Source organism: Oncorhynchus masou, chromosome 13 (genome assembly GCF_036934945.1).
Source record: "Oncorhynchus masou masou isolate Uvic2021 chromosome 13, UVic_Omas_1.1, whole genome shotgun sequence".
NCBI classification, from domain to species: domain Eukaryota; kingdom Metazoa; phylum Chordata; class Actinopteri; order Salmoniformes; family Salmonidae; genus Oncorhynchus; species Oncorhynchus masou.
In genome coordinates this window covers 77,266,549-77,291,439 of record NC_088224.1, presented here as the reverse complement: position 1 = coordinate 77,291,439, position 24,891 = coordinate 77,266,549, and the positions used below count along the sequence as shown (strand labels likewise).

Genomic DNA, 24,891 nt, shown 5'->3' with positions numbered 1-24,891 from the left:
CAGAGAGAGAGAGAAGTGTATACTATAGACAGAGAGAGAGGTGTATACTATAGATAGAGACAGAGAGAGAGAGGTGTATACTATAGATAGAGACAGAGAGAGAGAGGTGTATTCTATAGATAGAGAGAGAGAGGTGTATACTGTAGATAGAGACAGAGAGAGAGAGAGGTGTATACTATAGATAGACACAGAGAGAGAGAGAGAGAGGTGTATACTATAGATAGAGACAGAGAGCGAGACAGAGAGAGAGAGGAGTATACTATAGATAGAGAGAGAGACAGAGGTGTATACTATAGATAGAGACGTAGAGAGAGGTGCATACTATAGATATAGTATACACCTCTCTCTAGATAGAGACAGAGAGAGAGAGGTGTATAATATAGATAGACAGAGAGGGAGAGGTGTATACTATAGATAGACAGACAGAGAGGTGTATACTATAGATACACAGAGGGAGATACAGAGAGAGAGAGGTGTATACTATAGATAGAGACAGAGAGAGAGGTGTATACTATAGATAGAGACAGAGAGAGAGACGGAGAGAGAGGTGCATACTATAGATATAGTATACACCTCTCTCTAGATAGAGACAGAGAGAGAGGTGTATAATATAGATAGACAGAGAGGGAGAGGTGTATACTATAGATAGACAGAGAGAGAGGTGTATACTATAGATACACAGAGAGAGATACAGAGAGAGAGAGGTGTATACTATAGATAGAGACAGAGAGAGAGGTGTATACTATAGATAGAGACAGAGAGAGAGATAGAGAGAGAGAGGTGTATACTATAGATAGAGACAGGGAGAGAGGTGTATACTATAGATAGACAGAGAGGGAGAGGTGTATACTATAGAGAGAGACCGAGGTGTATACTATAGATAGAGACAGAGAGAGAGAGGAGTATACTATAGATCGAGACAGAGAGAGCAGTGTACACTATAGAGAGAGACAGAGAGAGAGAGGTGTATACTATAGAGAGAGACAGAGAGAGAGAGGTGTATACTATAGAGAGAGACAGAGAGGTGTATACTATAGAGAGAGACAGAGAGAGAGGTGTATACTATAGATAGAGACAGAGAGAGAGATCAAATCAAATCAAATCTATTTATATAGCCCTTCGTACATCAGCTGATATTTCAAAGTGCTGTACAGAAACCCAGCCTAAAACCCCAAACAGCAAGCAATGCAGGTGTAGAAGCACGAGGTTTAGGAAAAACTCCCTAGAAAGGCCAAAACCTAGGAAGAAACCTAGAGAGGAACCAGGCTATGTAGGGTGGCCAGTCCTCTTCTGGCTGTGCCGGGTGGAGATTATAACAGAACATGGCCAAGATGTTCAAATGTTCATAAATGACCAGCATGGTTGAATAATAATAAGGCAGTACAGTTGAAACTGGAGCAGCAGCACGGCCAGGTGGACTGGGGACAGCAAGGAGTCATCATGTCAGGTAGTCCTGGGGCATGGTCCTAGGGCTCAGGTCCTCTGAGAGAGAGAAGGAGAGAATTAGAGAACGCACACTTAGATTCACACAGGACACCTAATTGGACAGGAGACGTACTCCAGATATAACAAACTGTCCCCAGCCCCCTGACACATAAACTACTGCAGCATAAATACTGGAGGCTGAGACAGGAGGGGTCAGGAGACACTGTGGCCCCATCCGAGGACACCCCCAGACAGGGCCAAACAGGAAGGATATAACCCCACCCACTTTGCCAAAGCACAGCCCCCACACCACTAGAGGGATATCTTCAACCACCAACTTACCATCCTGAGACAAAGCTGAGTATAGCCCGCAAAGATCTCCGCCATGGCACAACCCAAGGGGGGGTGCCAACCCAGACAGGATGACCACATCAGTGAATCAACCCACTCAGGTGATGCACCCCTTCCAGGGACGGCATGAGAGAGCCCCAGTAAGCCAGTGACTCAGCCCCTGTAATAGGGTTAGAGGCAGAGAATCCCAGTGGAAAGAGGGGAACCGGCCAGGCAGAGACAGCAAGGGTGGTTCGTTGCTCCAGAGCCTTTCCGTTCACCTTCCCACTCCTGGGCTAGACTACACTCAATCATATGACCCACTGAAGAGATGAGTCTTCAGTAAAGACTTAAAGGTTGAGACCGAGTTTGCGTCTCTGACATGGGTAGGCAGACCGTTCCATAAAAATTGAGCTCTATAGGAGAAAGCCCTGCCTCCAGCTGTTTGCTTAGAAATTCTAGGGACAATTAGGAGGCCTGCGTCTTGTGACCGTAGCGTACGTGTAGGTATGTACGGCAGGACCAAATCAGAGAGATAGGTAGGAGCAAGCCCATGTAATGCTTTGTAGGTTAGCAGTAAAACCTTGAAATCAGCCCTTGCTTTGACAGGAAGCCAGTGTAGGGAGGCTAGCACTGGAGTAATATGATCAAATTGTTTGGTTCTAGTCAGGATTCTAGCAGCCGTATTTAGCACTAACTGAAGTTTATTTAGTGCTTTATCCGGGTACCCGGAAAGTAGAGCATTGCAGTAGTCTAACCTAGAAGTGACAACAGCATGGATTAATTTTTCTGCATCATTTTTGGACAGAAGGTTTCTGATTTTTGCAGTGTTATGTAGATGGAAAAAAGCTGTCCTTGAAATGGTCTTGATATGTTCTTCAAAAGAGAGATCAGGGTCCAGAGTAACGCCGAGGTCCTTCACAGTTTTATTTGAGACGACTGTACAACCATTAAGATTAATTGTCAGATTCAACAGAATATCTCTTTGTTTCTTGGGACCTAGAACAAGCATCTCTGTTTTGTCCGAGTTTAAAAGTAGAAAGTTTGCAGCCATCCACTTCCTTATGTCTGAAACACATGCTTCTAGCAAGGGCAATTTTGGGGCTTCACCATGTTTCATTGAAATGTACAGCTGTTTGTCATCCGCATAGCAGTGAAAGTTAACATTATGTTTTTGAATAACATCCCCAAGAGGTAAAATATATAGTGAAAACAATAGTGGTCCTAAAACGGAACCTTGAGGAACACCGAAATTTACAGTTGATTTGTCAGAGGACAAACCATTCACAGAGACAAACTGATATATTTCCGACAGATAAGATCTAAACCAGGCCAGAACTTGTCCGTGTAGTCCAATTTGGGTTTCCAATCTCTCCAAAAGAATGTGGTGATCGATGGTTTCAAAAGCAGCACTAAGGTCTAGGAGCACGAGGACAGATGCAGAGCCTCGGTCCGATGCCATTAAATGTCATTTACCACCTTCACAAGTGCCGTCTCAGTGCTATGATGGGGTCTAAAACCACACTGAAGCATTTCGTATACATTGTTTGACTTCAGGAGGGGAGTGAGTTGCTGCGCAACAGCCTTTTCTAAGATTTTTGAGAGGAATGGAAGATTCGATATAGGCCGATTAGTTTTTTATATTTTCTGGGTCAAGGTTTGGCTTTTTCAAGAGAGGCTTTATTACTGCCACTTTTAGTGAGTTTGGTCCACATCCGGTGGATAGAGAGCCGTTTATTATGTTCAACATAGGAGGGCCAAGCACAGGAAGCAGCTCTTTCAGTAGTTTAGTTGGAATAGGGTCCAGTATGCAGCTTGAAGGTTTAGAGGCCATGATTATTTTCATCATTGTGTCAAGAGATATAGTACTAAAACACTTGAGCATCTCTCTTGATCCTAGGTCCTGGCAGAGTTGTGCAGACTCAGGACAACTGAGCTTTGAAGGAATACGCAGATTTAAAGAGGAGTCTGTAATTTGCTTTCTAATAATCATAATTTTTTCCTCAAAGAAGTTCATGAATTTATCACTGTTAAAGTGAAAGTCATCCTCTCTTGGGGAATGCTGCTTTTTAGTTAGCTTTGCGACAGTATCAAAAAGGAATTTCGGATTGTTCTTTTTTTCCTCAATTAAGTTAGAAAAATAGGATGATCGAGCAGCAGTAAGGGCTCTTCGGTACTGCACGGTACTGTCTTTCCAAGCTAGACGGAAGACTTCCAGTTTGGTGTGGCGCCATTTCCGTTCCAATTTTCTGGAAGCTTGCTTCAGAGCTCGGGTATTTTCTGTGTACCAGGGAGCTAGTTTCTTATGAGAAATATTTTTAGTTTTTAGGGGTGCAACTGCATCTAGGGTATTGCACAAGGTTACATTGAGTTCCTCAGTTAGGTGGTTAACTGATTTTTGTCCTCTGGTGTCATTGGGTAGACAGAGGGAATCTGGAAGGACATCAAGGAATCTTTGTGTTGTCTGAATTTATAGCACGACTTTTGATGTTCCTTGGTTGGGGTCTGAGCAGATTATTTGTTGCAATTGCAAACGTAATAAAATGGTGGTCCGACAGTCCAGGATTATGAGGAAAAACATTAAGATCCACAACATTTATTCCATGGGACAAAACTAGGTCCAGCATATGACTGTGACAGTGAGTGGGTCCAGAGACATGTTGGACAAAACCCACTGAGTCGATGATGGCTCCGAAAGCCTTTTGGAGTGGGTCTGTGGACTTTTCCATGTGAATATTAAAGTCACTAAAGATTAGAATATTATCTGCTATGACTACAAGGTCCGATAGGAATTCAGGGAACTCAGTGAGGAACGCTGTATATGGCCCAGGAGGCCTGTAAACAGTAGCTATAAAAAGTGATTGAGTAGGCTGCATAGATTTCATGACTAGAAGCTCAAAAGACGAAAACGTAATTTTTTTTTTGTAAATTGAAATTTGCTATCGTAAATGTTAGCAACACCTCCGCCTTTGCGGGATGCATGGGGGATATGGTCACTAGTGTAGCCAGGAGGTGAGGCCTCATTTAACACAGTAAATTCATCAGGCTTAAGCCATGTTTCAGTCAGGCCAATCACATCAAGATTATGATCAGTGATTAGTTCATTGACTATAATTGCCTTTGAAGTAAGGGATCTAACATTAAGTAGCCCTATTTTGAGATGTGAGGTATCATGATCTCTTTCAATAATGACAGGAATGGAGGTGGTCTTTATCCTAGTGAGATTGCTAAGGCGAACACCGCCATGTTTAGTTTTGCCCAACCTAGGTCGAGGCACAGACACGGTCTCAATGGTGATAGCTGAGCTGACTACACTGACTGTGCTAGTAGCAGACTCCACTATGCTGGCAGGCTGGCTAACAGCCTGCTGCCTGGCCTGCACCCTATTTCATTGTGGAGCTAGAGGAGTTAGAGCCCTGTCTATGTTGGTAGATAAGATGAGAGCACCCCTCCAGCTTGGATGGAGTCCGTCACTCCTCAGCAGGTCAGGCTTGGTCCTGTTTGTGGGTGAGTCCCAGAAAGAGGGCCAATTATCTACAAATTCTAACTTTTGGGAGGGGCAGAAAACAGTTTTCAACCAGCGATTGAGTTGTGAGACTCTGCAGTAGAGCTCATCACTCCCCCTAACTGGGAGGGGTCCAGAGACAATTACTCGATGCCGACACATCTTTCTAGCTGATTTACACGCAGAAGCTATGTTGCGCTTGGTGATCTCTGACTGTTTCATCCTAACATCGTTGGTGCCGACGTGGATAACAATATCTCTATACTCTCTACACTCGCCAGTTTTAGCTTTAGCCAGCACCATCTTCAGATTAGCCTTAACGTCGGTAGCCCTGCCCCCCGGTAAACAGTGTATGATCGCTGGATGATTCGTTTTAAGTCTAATACTGCGGGTAATGGAGTCGCCAATGACTAGAGTTTTCAATTTGTCAGAGCTAATGGTGGGAAGCTTCGGCGTCTCAGACCCCGTAACGGGAGGAGTAGAGACCAGAGAAGGCTCGGCCTCTGACTCCGACTCGCTGCTTAATGGGGAAAACAAGTTGAAAGTTTCTGTCGGCTGAATGAGCGACACCGGTTGAGCGTTCCTACAGCATTTCCTTCCAGAAACCGTGAGAAAGTTGTCCGGCTGCGGGGACCATGCGAGGGGATTTATACTAACGTTACTATCTATACTTACTGGTGGCACAGACGCTGTTTCATCCTTTCCTACACTGAAATGACCCTTGCCTAACGATGACGTCTGAAGCCGGACTTGGAGCACAGCTATCCTCGCCGTAAGGCGAGTACAGCGACTGCAATTAGAAGGCATCATGTTAATGTTACTACTTAGCTTCGGCTGTTGGAGGTCCTGACGAATCGTGTCCAGATAAAGCGTCCGGAGTGAAAAAGTTGGGGGGGGAAAAAAAGAAAATATATATATATATAAAACAGTAAAAAACCGTAAAGTTGTCAGGTAGCAAAATAGGTTGGCAACAAAACGCACAGCACAGCAACTCGAAAACAAGTCTGCAAGTTGTGACCGGAAATGACTTCAAATGAAAGAGATGTATACTATATATAGACAGAGAGAGAGGTGTATACTATAGATAGACAGAGAGAGAGGTGTATACTATAGATAGACAGAGAGAGAGGTGTGTACTATAGATAGACAGAGAGAGAGGTGTATACTATAGATAGACAGAGAGAGAGGTGTGTACTATAGATAGACAGAGAGAGAGGTGTATACTGTAGATAGACAGAGAGAGAGGTGTATACTATAGATAGACAGAGAGAGGTGCATACTATAGATAGACAGAGAGAGAGGTGTATAATATAGATAGACAGAGAGAGGTGCATACTATAGATAGACAGAGAGAGAGGTGTATACTATAGATAGACAGAGAGAGTGGTGTATACTATAGATAGACAGAGAGAGTGGTGTATACTATAGATAGACAGAGAGAGAGGGGTATACTATAGATAGACAGAGAGAGAGGTGTATACTACAGATAGACAGAGAGAGAGGTGCATACTATAGATAGAGATAGAGAGAGAGGTGTATACTATAGATAGAGAGAGGTGTATACTATAGATAGACAGAGAGAGAGGTGTATACTATAGATAGACAGAGAGAGGTGTATACTATAGATAGACAGAGAGAGAAGTGTATACTATAGATAGACAGAGAGAGAGGTGTATACTATAGATAGACAGAGAGAGAGGTGTATACTATAGATAGACAGAGAGAGAAGTGTATACTATAGATAGACAGAGAGAGAGGTGTATACTATAGATAGACAGAGAGAGAGGTGTATACTATAGATAGACAGAGAGAGAGGTGTATACTATAGATAGAGATAGAGAGGTGTATACTATAGATAGACAGAGAGAGAGGGGTATACTATAGATAGACAGAGAGAGAGGTGTATACTATAGATAGACAGAGAGAGAGGTGTATACTATAGATAGACAGAGAGAGAGGTGTATACTATAGATAGAGAGAGAGATGAAGGGACAAATGAAGAGGGGGCCTCTTTCACCTCTTTTGCCCTGTCGCGTGTCTTATAGTCGTTGGATGATAAAGAGAGACGGGGGATGGGGAAGTGGCCCTGGCTCCAGGCTGTGTGGATTCTTATGGCCCAGGAAAAGGGCAAATGTTTCTGTTGCGGGCAGTATGTCAGAGCCGCCGGGAGATTGCATCCTGGTAGACAGAAGACCATTTTCTTGTTCCTCCTGCCTAGGGAATAATAAAAGACATTACAGCGTTCCTTCAACCTGTCAGGAAATACCTGCTTTAGAAAAGCCTCTATGGTGATACACAGTGCATTAGTTTTATTGTCTGCCTTCTGCCCAAGCCAGTTTATCAAAAATATTTGTATTTTCTGTCTGTTGTTATGGTTATAGTAGTTAAAATCACAACAAATCAGATGCAGAATGTAGATAGATGTAGCAGAGCAAGAGGACTGAATGACAAGGGAGATCATGAGATTCTTCCAATAAACATTAAAAATACCATTCTACTCTAACCTAGCCACCCACACAATATACATACTCACACACAAACACACTCACACACACAACTCAGTCCATTTCATCTGTCTGAGCGATTTATTGATTGAGACTTCCCACCACACTAAGGCCCAGTGGTCCCAAGTGACTGTATGTGTTTGCTACTCTAAAGTAGCTGTAGTCTGCCTAACAGTGTGTAATCTGCTGTCTTCACTCTGCTCTCTCATGCTGAAAATCCTCACTGGCCCAAAAACCAGGTCCCAGATCAGTGAAAGAGCCCCCCCCCCCCCCCAGGAGACAGACCAAGACGTCACACAGCCATAGGAGACAGGCCAGCAAGTAAGTCACCCAGCAGTGGTCTCCGAGTGGTGCAGCGGTCTAAGGCACTGCATCGCAGTGCTAGCTGTGTCACTACAGATCCTGGTTTGATCCCAGGCTGTGCCGCAGCCAGCCACGACCGGGAGAAGCATGAGGTGGCACACAATTGGCCCAGTGTTGTTCGGGTTAGGGGAGGGTTTGGTTGGCCGGGTTGTCCTTGTCCCATCACGCTCTAGTGACTTCTGTGGTGTGCCGGATGCAATGGTTGCCAGGTGTACGGTGTTTCCTCCAACACATTGGTGTGGCTGGCTTCTGGGTTAAGCGAGCATTGTGTCAAGAAGCAGTGCGTCTTGGCGGGGTTGTGTTTTGGAGGACGCATGGCTCTCCCGGGTCCGTATGGAAGTTGCAGCGACGGGACAAGACTGTAACTACCATTTGGGGAGAATGGGGGGTAAAAAAGTCACCCAGCTACAGGGATTTCAGGGAAGTGTGGTGGAAAATTGCAAGATTATGTTACAATGCTTGTATTACATTATAATAGTTGTTACATTCGACAGAATAGAGTATTGTGTGTGTGTTCCACTGAGGATGGGTCTCTATGAGATAGCACTGACAGAGGAGATTTACGAAGTCTTTGGCCAATAAAGCCTAAAGAGCATTCCAGATAACATGAGCTAATGGTTCTGTTCTATGCCGTACCAGGGAGAGACGGTCCCCTTTTGGAGTGAGGGGGCCAGACACTGGTCTTTACAATGAGAACTGTTGACACAGCAGTAACAGTCTGCTATGTTTTATAAATATATTTCATACAAATCTTAATCTTTGTGAACTGTTCCTAAGATCTGTGATTCGTCATATATGTTGAGAGGGTTGTATCTTGGCTATAAAAGATCTTTGTACTTTTCTGTTGGGACTTCTCAACTGGTCATTAGAAATAGTGAATTGTTGAAAGTCAAAGGGCTATTGCAAAGCTCTTATTAAAAAATATGTCGTTTGAGTATAACTCTGACTGGTGTGTGAAGTTTGTAATTCTCTCCTCATTTGGTAATTCAGAAATATGCCACGACAGAAGGTGCATGAGAGCAGTATCCTTCTTATCGTTTCACTATAGACTGGACTGATTTGACCATTTTCTACACTGTCTCACAGCCACCCAGGGAGCAGAATGTATTGTCTCGACAGTCAGTCAGCACCTCCCCAGCTGGCACATTTGGTTACGTTTTGAGAATGGAAGTGAAAATGTAACCTGTTCTGGGAAAGCACATTTTTGGGTTGCAGGGAGGTATGCCACCAGGATGGAGCTAGCATAGCTTGTTTTTTTTTACGCATACAAAGCTGTTCATTTCAGTATATTTAAACAGATGCAATTCAAAGGAAACAAGCACTCATTAAGATCAGGTGTGGCCAATTAGTGCGGTCAACACATCTGAACACACTTTATAAGATAGAGTTTTGTTGGTGCTGAGAATGGAATGTATATTTTTAATGAATTAACATTCCTAGAAGGTTCTCTGAGCGTTACCAAAGTTTTCTTGTGTTTTTTTTTATGGGAAGTTTCTTAACGTTATCTGAACAAAATGACTTTAAATAGAACCATGAGGAACCCTGTAGGAAATGTTATGCTGAAGTACTACATTTGTTAGTGTTCTCTGAACTACTAAAGAACATTCCTAATGTCAAACCAGTTAAAGAATGTTCCAAAATTGTAATGAAATTTAAGTATTGTGATGTGGAATCCACATGAAAAATAATAATAAAAAAAACAACGTTTTTTGTCAAGTTCCTTAAATGTGCTGAGAATGTTCCAAAGCCAAGCCACTCCTGCACCATTCACAGAAAGTTGTTGGAAGGTTGTATGCTAAATAACCATAGGACAACCATGCTCTCACCAAGCTTTAAGAAACATATGGTTCTCAGAACATTACGTGCTAGCTGTGTCAGTATAATAGCAGAAACCACATTTCATGGAAAATAATTACTTTAGGTTTCATTCTTATCTCGAAGCCTTGAGTCTTCTTGCTGTCATATCCGTCACTTATTTTTATAGAGAGTGATCGTCTTGGGTGTTCAGAGATGATGATTGACACTCTCTAACTGGTGCTGGTGTTTTGGGTATTATGGGTTAGGAGGGAGATAAAATCAGGTGGTTGTTTTTCTCATTTCTCACATATCACCAGAAGCGCAATCACATACATGCACACGCGCGCACACACACACACGCGCAAAGACATACACACAGGCAAAGATGTCTGCACACACACACATACATTTTATAGCTCTCTTGTGCAAATCTGACCTATGAGTCATGTTGGCTGTACTTCCAGACACCCTCTCTCTCCTTCCCCCCTCCCTCTCTTTCTCTCTTCCTCTCCCCCTCAGGCCATTTCTCTCCTCTCTCAAACTCTAATATTGCTCTCTTTCCTTTCTCTCTCTGCTCCTCTCTCCTGCCTTTCTCCCTCTCTCTCTGCCTTTCTGTCCCTCCCTCTCTCTCCTTCCTCTCTCTCTGCTCCTCTCTCCTGTCTTTCTCCCTCTCTCTCTCTGCCTTTCTGTCCCTCCCTCTCTCTCCTTCCATCCCTCTCTCTCTCTCTCTGCCTTTCTGTCCCTCCCTCTCTCTCCTTCCTCTCTCTCTGCTCCTCTCTCCTGTCTTTCTCCCTCTCTCTCTCTGCCTTTCTGTCCCTCCCTCTCTCTCCTTCCATCCCTCTCTCTCTCTCTCTGCCTTTCTGTCCCTCCCTCTCTCTCCTTCCTCTCTCTCTGGTCTCTGAGATCAGACGCTTTACTAGAGCAGACAGCCGGGGCCTATGCAGCTTCCTGTCTCAATTGGCACTTAGCAATTCTTAGGTGCACGGCATGTTGAACTGTCAATTAGAGAAACCATAGATCACCACTACAGGAAGCCAGGCACACTTGGACAAAATCAACATAACCTTTAACCTCCTCCTTACACACAAGAGGGTCAATTTAATTAACATGTTAGAGGTCTGGAAATAGATCTTGGTGGTCAAATAGCTGTTAGTTGTGATATCAATATTAAGCCTCTTTTGACACCTGTGGCATGAGAATGTTGGATAAGGTTGGAATGGGATCAAAAGAAACCAGTAGTGTTTGGGAGAAAAGAGGCTTAAAAATTCATTAGCATAAACTGTAGTACAATGGTGGTTTCCTCCACTATCAGCTTGGTTTCAGTTCAGATGGGGATTGGGAGGAGGTTGAATTTCCTCCAAGTTGATTGTGGACTCAGTGTGCTGAAATGGAGCCAAGTTTCTGATGAGAAGTGTCTTTGCATGTGCTTCACTGGAATGAACTCAGACACGCATAGTGAATGTCCCTCTACTTCCGTTGTTCCTCTTTTCTCCTCCTTGTTGTGGGTATGTGCAGTGTTATGTGTAATGTGATGTTTCTTTTGGGAAATTCCTGTGTGACTCCTACCCCAATTACAACATGTTTGTGTCCCCGCAGCAAAGGGATGTCTCTACGAAATGCCAGGTGTGGGCGTGGAGAGATGTATTTTTATCTGTGCCACATCTTTCAGACCAACCAAGCTACCATGGGGCTCCTTCTCTGTGCCAATCACAAAGGATCTGCTAATCAAAACCACCCCCCCCCATCTCTCAAAATAAAAACATCAAAGCCCAAGGCAATGTAAGCATAACAAGCCTGTATTCAGCGAGGCCTATGTTGAAGTGCAACAAGAATCTTAAGACTCCAAGGGAAGCCACTTCTACACCCCAAACAGCGTGTCTTATTGAGTAACGTGGCAGAATGGATTCAGGAAAAAGGGAAGCTGTGACTGGGACTGTCAGAGACATGGAGTAAAGAAAGAGAGAGAAATTAAAATATCATATGAGCCCTTTCTAGGCCGACTTACTTTTTACTTTGTTTTATAGATTTTCTTGACTCTTCTGGCGGTTTGTTAGCTGATTTAGGCAAAGGAGACGGGGAGGAACAGAAGAAATACATTGGAGTAATGTAAAGGAAAGATGTGGCACCACTGTAGCGTGGTTGTGATGAAGTCCTATTGTGGTCTGTTATGACAGCACTGAATGGAGAAGGGGCACAGAATAGACACTACTGTAGTGTAGTAAACATCCTCTGTTAGAAGACTGAGCATTGCCACACATTACCTGCACAAAAATAGTTATTCGGGGTTCTATATAGAACCTTTTGGTTCTTTGGACGAGATTAAAGAACCCTTCATGAAAAAAAAGGTGTGTGTATATATATATATACATATATGTGTGTGTGTGTGTGTGTGTGTGTGTGTGTGTGTGTGTGTAGTACCAGTCAAAGGTTTGGACATACCTAGTCATTCAAGGATTTCTTTTATTATTTTTACTATTTTCTACATTGTAGAATAATAATGACGACATCAAAATTATGAAATAACACATATGCAATCATGTAATAACCACAAAAGTGTTCAATAAATCAAATTCTTCAAAGTAGACAGCCTTTGCCTTTGACAGCTTTGCACACTCTTGGTATCCTCTCAATCAGCTTCATGAGGTAGACACCTAGAATGCATTTCAATTAACAGGTGTGCCTTGTTAAAAGTTAATTAGTGGAATTTCTTTCCTTCTTATTGCGTTTGAGCCAATCAGTTGTGTTGTGACAAGGTAGGGGTGGTATACAAAAGATAGCCCTATTAGGTAAAAGACTAGGTCCATATTATGGCAAGAACAGCTCAAACAAGCAAAGAGAAACGACAGTCCGTCATTACTTTAAGACATGAAGGTCAGTCAATCCTGAAAATTTCAAGAACTTTGTAAGTTTCTTCAAATTGTTTGGGAACAGACCTGGATAGCCTGCAGAGTTCTGTCCTACTATCTTTGCAGTAGATTGTAACAGCGCCCCCTTTGGCCATTCTATCTTGTCTGAAAATGTTGTAGTTAGGGGTGAAGATTTCCGAATTTTTGGTGGTCTTCCTAAGCCAGGATTCAGATGATGATGATGATTTGATGATGACACATGATTCCATATGTGTTTTTCCATAGTTTTGATTTGTTCACTATTATTCTACAATGCAAAAAAATAGTACAAATAAAGAAAAACAATTAGAATGAGTAGATATGTCCAAACATTTGACTGGTACTGTATATATCCAGTGAGGGTTCTATCCCTTCCCCAGAGTATAATGGGACTTTTCGAAAGCAACAGCTATCAACAGCTAACCCAGTCAAATTAAACTCTGGAATGACAGCTAACATTCCCTTTTAATTTGTTTCAGCTGTTTTGAATTGGCATTTTATTCCATAATGAATGATGGTGCTCTATGACTTTGCCTGGTCAGAAAAAAATGGCTAGTTGACGTCTGACACCGTTAGCCCTCTATGGCAGGGGGAGATCAAATTCATATTCAAACATTGCTGCCGAGGTCTGAGTGGCAGACCGCAAGGTTCATACAATCCTGTGTTGTTCATACAAACCTGTGCTGTTGCAAACTAAATGCTATCTAGAATGGTCGCCGTGCATCACACTGGTGGGTGCTTCACATTGGTGGTGAATGAGGTGAGTTTCCCCCTTACTATGTAAAGCGCTTGAGTACCTCAGTTGGTAGAAAAGCACTACATAGATCCAACCAGTTATTATTAATAATTATGAGACGCATGAGGAAATAAGGTTTTTAATGAAAGCATAAAGTCTTAGATAAAGAAAGCAAAGTTGATTATTTAATTCAAATATATGAAGCCAAAGTCATATGATAAACTATAGGCTAGATAAATAAAGTTTAAATGTTATTTGAATTTGAGCACTTTTGTAAGCTAACAAAACTTACGTTAATTTAGCTAGCTAAACAGAAAAAGCTAGGCTACTTTAACTCACCAAGTTAAACTAGCCAGCTAACTCCTTCAAATAAAGATACTTTTTTAATGGGATATGCCAAATAGAGCTACAGAACCAGACTAACATTGGCAATTAGCTAATTGTTACTTTTATTTCAGTATTTCAGTGTGGGGTCCATTGAGGAGACTGTTTCATGAAGCCATTAGAAGACTGGCTGAGAGGAGGTAGCTAAGTATACATTATTCATAATGAAATCTGTATAATAAGTCTTGGTGATTCAATAGCCTAGTTAATCATTACATGGCTTTTAACACACTGTGTTTTGCTCTGTGTAACGGCTGTCTTCCTTCTCCTCCGACGAAGAGGAGTAGTAAGGATCGGAGGACCAATGTGCAACGTGGTACGTGTTCATGCTCTTTATTAAAACAAGCGAACACTGAAACAGAACAATACACGACAGGTGAAATAACCAACCGAAACAGTTCTGTGTGGAACACACAGACACAGAAAATAAACACCCACGAAACACAAGTGGGAAAAGGCGACCTAAGTATGATTCTCAATCAGAGACAACTAACGACACCTGCCTCTGATTGACAACCATACCAGGCCAAACGCAAACACAACGTAGAAAACGGAACATAGACAAACCCACCCAACTCACGTCCTGACCATACTAAAACAAAGACATAACAAAGGAACTAAGGTCAGAACGTGACACTCAGCCGGGCCGTAACCCAGAATTATCAGAGACAGAGGATCTCTTTTGGCTGCTGTTGAGAACAACTGCATGTACATTGTTCTTCTAATCGACATCATATGTCTGCATAGCATTTTGTCTTTGAAAAATAGGGGTAGGATTGTAGAGAACCAAAGGACCATGAATGTAATAAGAAACCTTAGATGTTGGCTTAGGGCCGATAGCAACCACTACACAATGTCCGATCAGAACAAGGACGAGGCAGATGTCCAGGTTAAGGGGAGTTTAATGGACAAAGATGTCCACATTTACACACACATCTGACCACTCACGGTTCAGACAACTGAGAATCATGTCCATGTGGTCCTTTAGATGCACACACAATTAAACATCAGACATACAGGGATTCAGTCCACAGGAGGAAAAGTTCAGCAAGAGGGAAAACTGTGGAAGTGCTCATCAGGATGGGAAAAGCACGTTTCTGACCACACAATGCGTTTCTTGGGCATGATTGGTTATTACCGTAGTTTTTGTAGTAACTTCTCCACTGTGGTCGCTCCCTTGACAGATCTGCTGAAAGCTAAGGCTGTTTATGTGTGGTCTACTCGTTGTCAACACGCTTTTGAAGATGTAAAGAGGTTGCTTACCTCAACTCCGGTGCTGGCTGCTCCTCGCATGGATTTGTCATTTACCTTGCAGGTGGATGCTAGTCATGTGGGGGCAGGTGCAGTTTTGCTGCAAGCAGATGTGTCTGGGATTGAGAGGCCTGTTAGTTTCTTTTCTAAAAAGTTTAACGATTATCAGTTGAACTATTCGGTTATTGAAAAGGAAGCGCTAGCACTCATTTGGGCGCTACAACACTTCGAAGTGTATGTCGGGTCGGGGGTAGTACCTATTGTGGTCTACACCGACCATAACCCCCTCACTTTTTTGAGGTCCATGATGTGTCCAAACCAGAGGATAATGAGATGGTGTTTGTAAAAATAATCATTCCATCTCGATGTGCGCCACATCCGGGGAACTGAAAACGTGATTGCTGATGCTCTCTCTCGTGCGCCCTGTTCCTAAATGTTTACGTGACTGACCATTGTTACGTATTGTCATGTTCTCTCTGTCCTGTCTGCTCCCGCCTGGTCTTGTTTTCTTCTTTCCTCTTAAATGTTGCTTCCTGTGTGAAGGTTGCTGAGGTCTGTGGAGGAGGTTGGCTAGGGTGAACACATAGACCCTCATCAATTTGTGGCGCAGAAGCTGTGTCAATTTGGAACTTAGAGGCTGGTATTTTCTTCCGGGGTCCTTGTTGGTCCCCGGTTTTATGGGGGGGAATGTGACGACCCTCCCACTCAGTCTGCTGTATTCTGTTTGTTCTTGTTTCCTTATTAGGATGCCGGTGGGCGGAGTTGGGGAGGGTCGTCAGCTACATGGGAAACACCTGGGCCAGGTGTGTTCCAGGATAAATAGACCTCTTCCACATTCATGGAGGAGACTCTCTCCATGCAGACACCATTGTAGATTGTGTTGTGGTTCTTGATGGCCTTTTGTTTGTTTGCATTGGCACCTTTCAATACCCTGCATTATCACATTCATGCATGCAAAACACTCACTTACACTACTGATTACTGATTACACACACCATTGTATATTTTCCTTAGTTGCTTTAGTTAATAAATATATATTTTGTTACTCCTTATCTCCACGTTGTCTCCCTTTGTTACGGGCTTTGAGCCGGTTCGTGACACTAACTTAAACTGAAGTCCCGGGAATCAAGGCCACTGATGGGCCGAAGGAGATGTGGTGACAATTATTTGCCATTACCTTGACCAATAAGACACAAACAAAAGTGGGGGTCTTCTGAGTAGGAGACTAAGCTGCTCGAATAGAACTAACCAGAAGGGATCGCTAGAATCAACTGGCTGGCCATTTTAACAGTCTTCATTTTGGCAGATTAACTCGTGTTTTTGCTCCTTTTTTCCTCTTCTCGAGCACCAGTCAGACAACCCATACTGTACTGGCGCTAGGTAACCCAGCGGCAAAGGAGTTTGACCTGTGGCAGGAGGTGTATCTGTGGCCAAAAGGTGTCCAGTACAAATCCCGGGCCGGGCGCTGGAAAAAACGGGAGGAATTGATCTGACTGGAGGGCTGCTGGGTTTACATCCTCAAAACATTCCCCTACTGTTGGTCCCTTGAGCAAGGCCCTTAACCCCACAACATGTTCTCCTTCCAGGGGCGCTGCACTGCAGCTTGTGCTTGTCTCAACTGTGTGTATGAGGTCTGCTGTTTGGTTGAGAATGGAGCAGAACACACATTTTTGTTATTCACTTTAACTAATGGACAAAGTTGTACTGTATTGTAAAGAAGTCAGCCAGAGTTGACGTGGGCCATGACTCAAACAATGATGCCTCCCTGGCCACGAGTGCATATTTCCAAAATATGTTTGCAATAAATTCTAAAAACTATGCTGGTATTCTTTTGTCCATTATTTAATTGTTTATTAAATTATATTCTTAGCTAAAAATATTACAATTTAATAGTAGTAGCCATAATTCCTAAATGGCACCATGCAAGGTTCTATATGGAACCATTTTGGTTCAGTGAAGAAGTGCCTCTAGGGTTCTGGTCAAAGAACCCTATAAATGTAAGGACACAAGGCGATACCCAGATGCAGACATGGGGGGGGCAGGTGGTTTGTGTCTTCATATTTATAAAACAATCCAAACGGGGTAGGCAAGAGAATGGTTGTGGACAGGCAAAATGTCAAAACCAGTTCAGAGTCCAGGAGGTAGAGTGGCAGGCAGGCTCGAGATCAGGGCAGGCAGAATGGTCAGGCAGGTGGGTGCGGAGTCCAGAAAACAGGCAAGGGTCAAAAACCAGGAGGACTAGCAAAAGAGAATAGAAGCAGGAATACGGGGAAAACGCTGGTTGACTTGAAAAACATACAAGACGAACTGGCACAGAGGGACAGGAAACACAGAGATAAATACACCAGGGATAATAAGTACACCTGGAGGGGGTGGAGACAATCACAAGACAGGTGAAACAGATCAGGGTGTGACAATAAAATGGTTCTATATATAACTTATATGAAGCAACTGATAGAACCCTTTGTGGTTCTATACTGATTTTCTTTCTCTTCTAAGAGTTTAGTGAATTTTACCTAGAGGGCTCTTTACCACAGGACACCAAAAGGACATGTGTGCACCATGGTAACCAGTATAATTCTGTCTCACCATGGATTACATGGCATTTGAACTCAAAGACATCTTCTGAGAAACATGCAAAACCGTTATGGATGAACATGAATGTGTTTGATGGTTAACACTACAAACAGACTGAAACGGGCTTACCAAGAAAAACTTCCTAAAGGACTAATTTGAGGTAGAAAAGAGTTGGCGCACTCCACAAAAAGAAGCAGAGATCTAGATTGTTTAAAGAACATATTTGAATTGGTGGTGTTCTTCAGGGCTCTCTATTTGTACCATTGCTTTTAACAATATGATGTACTGCACTTCCCTCATTGTCCTCTCCATCGCAGAATCACCCTGGTCAATCCATCATACAAATGAAAAAAACATCCAAACGATTGCACTTTTTTCTATATTTACTTCATCATTCTAGTTTGAAAATAATCCAACAGCAGAGGACATCTTTGTGTTTGTCTTTGCTTTCTCTCTCTCAGCACAATCTGTCTGTAAAAAAAGCTGCGTCTGACTCATGCTCTTGTAGTAATGAAAAAAAGTGTTCCTTTTTTTCGGAGGAGATGAAAACAGAAAAATAAAAAAAGGGCACATTTATGTAAGAGCAGTATGTCGCGCTACAACAACACACAAATGCCTCAAATTACACATAAAGGTTAGACATGTTTTACTCCTATACATATCTACTTCTATCAGTCCAGTATTCCTGCATATTGTAAATATGCTACTGGAACTGACTAACCCCTGTATATCGTATGCTTACTTTCTCATGTTCTTACTCCTTGATTTAATCTCTCATGTTTTTGATTACTGCATTGTTGGGTTTTGAGTCGGCAAGAAAGGCATTTCACTGTACGTGACATTAAAACTTCCTTGATAATAATGACACCGTTGTAATCTACCTGTAAATCCCCTCACAGTAATAAGGTAAGGCCTAGCCACATTGAGTATTAATATGGCATCCTGGGGTTCTGGAGGCTGGAGCAAATTGAAATGATTTCATAGTCTTCCCACACTCAATTGCATCACACACACCAAGATGTTTATCTGAAACAAATTGCCATTGCCATAAATGTACAGAATTCCGTGAATCATGTTCATGCCTCCCCCAACACAGACAGAGAGATACGCAGACAATGGCTGAGACAACTATCCCATATCATACAGACACACAAAGAGGGACATGATCCACTTGTAAATTGAGTCATTGACGTCAAAGCTTCTAGACCAATACAATTTATCCTTCTCTCTCTCTCTCTCTCTGGTTTCCCTCTCTTCCTCTCTCGCTCCGCCTCTGCCTCCCTCTCTCTCTCAGCCACCCTGCCTCCCTCTCTCCACCACTCTGCTTCTCTCGCTCTGCCTCTCTCACTCTGCCTCTCGCTCTCTCTCTGCCTCTCTCCATCCACCCTGCCAGGACATTGACAGCTGGGGTTAAGGAGCAGTATCACTGTCATGATGCAGTTTCCCTATTATATGACATCATCAGGGATATTGATAATTGCTAAGGCATTGGAACCAATTTGATCCATGAGATTAATTCAAATGGGATTTTACATAGATGTGTCAGATGTCTGTCAATTACTGATACTGAACAGAACAATAGCCTAATACAGATCAATGTCTATATGATGCCAAGCAAGCATTAAGATCAAATTGGCCTGAAGTTCACTGATGTTATCTTAATGAAATCAGAGAGCATCTTTAGGCTAAACCCAGGGCTTAGGATAAAGCAGGTTTTTCTCTCTCTCTAATAGGCTATTACAATTTGATAACATTGAACAGATGGTGGAACATATACAGATACCACTTACAAAGATATGACACCAATATGTGTATGGCTGTAGTTACATTTGAGACTGCTGCTAATTGCCTGTAAGAAGAGTTTCTATTTGACTCTAAAGGCCTGTGTTATGGGAAGATGGGCTGTAGGGGGAGGGAGAAACAGAGGGGTAATTGGTTTCTGTTTACCCATAGCACAGCCACAACCACAAGCAATTAGCCAAGCTGCTTGAGCCTTACATCCTTTACTGCTTGGCGTGTGTGTCTATGTTTGCACATGCGGGAGTTCATGCAGTCATTAGGGAGTTACATGAAAAGTGGAGGCATGTGCTGAATGTAAACAAAATGTGATTGGTCAGTCAAATATATCAACAGACGCATACAGTCACACTGAGACACCATCCTAATATATTGTTACAATGTCAAAATAGAATCGATATCTGAAAGCGTATCTGGAATCAGGATCCCTAGTAAACAAATCATACTACTGTACTCATCTGAGTGTCGAGTCCCCACGGTAATGTATGAATGAAAGTGACGACGTACCCCTGACCTGGGCCAGACAGGACTTGACAGGCAACCAAAATAAAAGACCAGTGGCTTACGATTGCACCGTCATAGGCAGCTCCCGTAGCACACGATCTCTCTGCAGTCCTCATCACCCGCCTCATTATTTGGCAGACCATGGGCGTGAGTGAGTCATCGATGAACTCTACTCTCTTCCGAGAGGGACGCCCGCAGCGCCGTTTTGTTGATGCATACATAGGTGCAAATCACAATTTACTGCGAACATGAGCAGTTATGGTACCGAGGGAGGGGGTACGGGAACAGGAACTGAGCTCTACCAATGTTTTAATCAATAGATGTTGCATTTTTCCTTGACTGGGCAACATCATTATCCAAAATGCTGTGTAGCGTTTCTGTTATAGTCAACACAAATGTTTAGTTTGAAACACAAATATTGCAGCATTATTTAGCATAGGCCTACAAAATGCCTCACGTCGGCTTAAGTCCCTGGAGCATATTATTATAACTGGGCTTGTTACCTATAATTAGCCTATACTCTGTCTGGAGAACTCGTAAGCATAGTTGTATAGGTCTATCACCATATAAGTAGACATTGTGCGGTAGGCTAATTAATCACGACCTTACCGTCCAGATATTATATATATTAATTACTTAGTCCTCGCTGTTGGTTAACAACCAATATAATTATACATGATGATAACATGATCACATAAGCCTTTCCAATTGAACGTCGAGGTGAATAGACGTGAACCAGTTCTAATTATGTTTGTGTGTTTCTTTGGATCGAGTATTGCGTATGTCGCAGTGACGCACGAGTTAGGTGGCGCCTCATATAACCCGAGGAGCTGTCCCCGGTGCTGAACACAGAGAATCCCTGCTCTTAGAGATGCTAAATTCACTCACGACTATCGATTGAAACTATTTTGCAGAGGTAAGATTTTACATAGGACCTACATCGAAATTATTATTTGAAAAAAAATGGAATTCAGTTGTACTATTTTCAGTTATTTTAATATGTTAATTTCCATTTTAAAATCCGTTTATCTTTAACCAACCTGATGCATTGCAAACAGGGCTACCGCAGTGAAGAGATGCATAATCTGTTTTATAGTGTCTTAGACTAACTATTCAAGTTTATTATAGTTTCGTTTTTAGTGATTTGCTAAAGTAATTTGTAGTTTTTATTATGTAGGATAAGCAGATAATACATAGCCTAAATTAAACAACACTTTTATTTCAAAACCAATTCATCCACTAGTTGATTTATAAATAGCAGTGTTCAATATTTTTATCTAAATTAGGTGCATGATTATAAAGTTCCATTGCATTTTCTCAGTGAAAGGCTTGTGCAACACAACATTGTTTGAGTGTGCTAGAGATGTCTTGGGTGTAGGTAGTAGTGTTTAGACAGCAGCCAGCATCAGCCAAAGGGTTACCAAGACAACTGGATTGTGACTCATTCTGGAGAGCAACAATTTGAAAACTAATGAGATTTATAGGCGAGCTGAATGCCCATGCTATTACTGCTCTGCAAACAATCATTTGGGCTTTCAACAGATGCGATTTTGATTCTCTGGGTAAAAACTGCAGCTAGAGTGACAGAACCTCAATACATATCATTAAGATTCTATAGCAATATAGCTGAAGCATCAAACGGGAATAAAAGGCAGGTCTAAAAATGAAAGATTTCAGAATTGTAATGGTCATTAGAGCTGATCATTACAAAAGCCTTTAAACTGGCCTCATCTTTAAAGGGCCGATGAAGCAGTTCTCTCAATATCAAATCATTCCTGACTAGTAATTAAGTACCTTACTGTGATTGTTTTCAATTAAAACTGTTATAAAATAGCTTCTTAGCAAATAGCAATTTCTCAAGCAAGAATTTTGCTAGGACTATCAGAGTGGGAAAGGGAAAAACTGAAAATTAGTTGTTATTGGCAGAAAGGTTTGGAACTCTTTCTTATTGGTCTATTAACAAATTTAATCTGGAAATGTATATAAAACACAGAAAAATCACGATTTTGACTGCACGGCCCTTGAAACATATTCTTGTTTGAAATAAATTAAGACTCTAAACTGAAGTGACAGGAGCAGATAAGTACATAATGGTCTGACCAGTGAAAAATCTTTATATCCTACACCTAAAAGGTCAGCGCTGACTCTTCTCTCCCTGTTGTGTCTGTCTCCAGGCTGAAGACACCATGCCGTCACTCCCCAAGCCCTCCTCTGCAGGGATGGCCTTCCTCCTCTCCCTGCTCCATCTCCTACTCCTGGGCTCCGGCAGTGCCCAGGGGGCCTCTCTCAGAGAACACAGACTGAGGGGCAGTGAGCTGGACCCCCAGCGAGGAGACACCCCCTACCTCCCCCCCAATGCAGACATGCTCAAGGCCCTGGAGTACATTGAGAGCCTCCGCCAGCAGACCGGGGCGTCAGCCCCACAGGAGCAGGCTTCCCTCACCCTAGACTATGACACCACCAACATGGACACAGACTCAGAGAAACTCCTCTCCATGCTGAGGCTACCCTCTCCTGCCCAGACAAGTCAGAGTAATATAGGCCAAGACCAGGACCAAGATGAGGATGATGAGGAAGGGGAGGGCAACAAGGAGAACAAGACCCATGAGTGGCTACAGGCGGTACTGAATACCCTCCAGCAGACCAAGAAGGGCCCCAAGCCAGCCCCTGTGAGGCCCAGTGCAGCCCGCCATGCTCTGGGCAAAGGGCGGAGACCGGCGAAGGAGGAGGACAGCCAGGTGGGAGAGGGCGTGGCGTATCCGTGGACGCAGCGTGCTCGCCGGCCTCACAGGAAGTACCCGCTGATGTTTGAAGATGAAGAGGACGGTGAGGGGGAGGAAGAAGGCAGAGTCCAGGCCCGCGAGAGCCCCTTGAAACGCACCAATGAGAACATGGAGGGGAAGTACACGCCCCAGAACCTGGCCAATCTGCAGTCTGTGTTTGAGGAACTGGGGAGGATAGCCAATGCCAAGGCTGGACACAAACGCCAGACTGAGGATGATGGTGATGATGACATGTTCAAGGTGAGGAACCTGGACTATGAGGATGTGACAGGGGGAGAATATTGGTCTCCCCTAGAGGAGCAGGTGGATAAGGAGGACGAAGAGAGAGACAACAGGCAGGAGTTCGACAGAGGCTTGGAGGATGATGATGATGATGATGATAATGAAGATGATGAGGAGATTGATGAGGTCAAGCGATCAAGTCAGCTAGGTCCAAGAGAATATGACCCAGATGACTACTACCTTCTGAAGGTGCTGGAGAAAACAGAGCAGGAGGAGCAGAAGAGAGAGCTAGAAGAAGAGGAGGAGCAGAAGAGAGAGCTAGAAGAAGAGGAGGAGCAGAAGAGAGAGCTAGAAGAAGAGGAGGAGCAGAAGAGAGAGCTAGAAGAAGAGGAGGAGAGGGAAGAGAGGAGGGCAGCTCAAACTCAGTACAGTGACAAGGTAGATCCACAGGCCATTTACCAGCTCATCCAAATCTCCCAGAAACTACAAATCCCACCAGAAGACCTGATGGACATGCTGAAGAGTGGGGAGGTGACAAAACAGGACAGGACACCACTGAGGACAAAGGCACAGTCTTGGACACCTAATGATCTGGTCAGGGTAGAGGACAAACTAACTCAGATCTCCTCTCACCAAAAAAATAAGATCCCTCCAGAGACATTCTTCAACAGATTGCCTGAGACCCAAACAAGCAACATCCCGGAAGAAATAAACACAGAAGACATTCTAAAAATCCTCGGGCTGGGAAGCGTGGCAAATCAGAACGCACCTGCAATCAAGAAGCAGAAACAGCATACAAGCCCGCCATCAAGGTTTTACGCGCCAGCTGGAAAACAGAAAAACTACATGTTTTCTGAGCCAGAGAAAGGAAAGGACGACTACGACAACACTGTCAATGAAGACGAGCTGTCAACTTATCTGGCTGCCCAGATGTTGGCACAGTATCCTCAGACAGCAAACCAACAAAAGCGCACCTCGCAGCCACCCTCACAAGACCATCAGCTCGTGCTGGGAACGTTCGAGCAGGCGATACAGGACTACTTTGACCAAATGGACTCAGATAAAAGCCTGCCTCAGAAAAGACAGTCAGATCCCAAGGAGGATACGGGCAATGTGTCACAAACGCAGGGCTTGGATGACGACACGCTGCTGAAAATTCTAGACTATCTGAACCCAGAGACTGAAGAGGGCGAAGACAAGGACCTTTATGCCCAAACTGTCAAAGGACTGTAGATGGTGGGGATGTAGATCCATATTGTATTGTTTTGATGAGGGGGGGAATCATAATAAAGTATTTTGAAAAGTAAATACATGCAATGGAGTTTAGTCTCTTCACTAGATTTACTACAGCTCATGCTTTAATAGCCAATTTATACATGAACTTGATCTGATGTAGCTACAAGGGAGTGCCTATTGGTGGTTGTAACTGAGTGTGTGGCATAATATTCAATGTTTTTGATAGGCTAGCTAGAACAACACTAGTTACAATAGACCACTTTATACTAGCCGTACATCAGTGCACATTCACTTGTGTTCCTCCTCTTATATTTCGTACATGTGTTCGGTAATGTGTAATGTATGAGGTTAATAAAGCATTGACTTTATTTTTTCCTTACTGTGTAGTGTTTACTAATTGGAGCACACAGATGGTGAACAGGCTGCAGAATATCAAATTCAAAACACCATCTGTCTCAATGTGTCAGCAATAACAATATGTAGCCTCGGCTTGTTGTTGTAAAATCTAAAAACTCTTGATCAATCAAACATCTTTGATTGACTGATAAGCTAGTAGTATGTAACAATGCAATCAATTTGGTAAATTTAAAGC

The 24,891-nt window shown here is 43.1% G+C and overlaps 1 protein-coding gene across 1 annotated transcript; it reads left to right on the top strand.

Moving 5' to 3' along the window:
- Positions 1–20,888: 20,888 nt before the first annotated feature.
- LOC135553097 (secretogranin-2b-like) lies at positions 20,889–24,674 on the top strand. Its single transcript, XM_064985193.1, has 2 exons — positions 20,889–20,974; positions 22,233–24,674. The coding sequence occupies exon 2, from the start codon at positions 22,245–22,247 to the stop codon at positions 24,294–24,296; it is 2,052 nt and encodes a 683-aa protein (XP_064841265.1). The 5' UTR covers positions 20,889–20,974; positions 22,233–22,244; the 3' UTR covers positions 24,297–24,674.
- Positions 24,675–24,891: the final 217 nt, after the last annotated feature.

Excerpts from the sequence above, each read along its gene's own strand:
- LOC135553097 (XM_064985193.1), top strand. The coding sequence starts at position 22,245 with ATGCCGTCACTCCCCAAGCCCTCCTCTGCAGGGATGGCCTTCCTCCTC.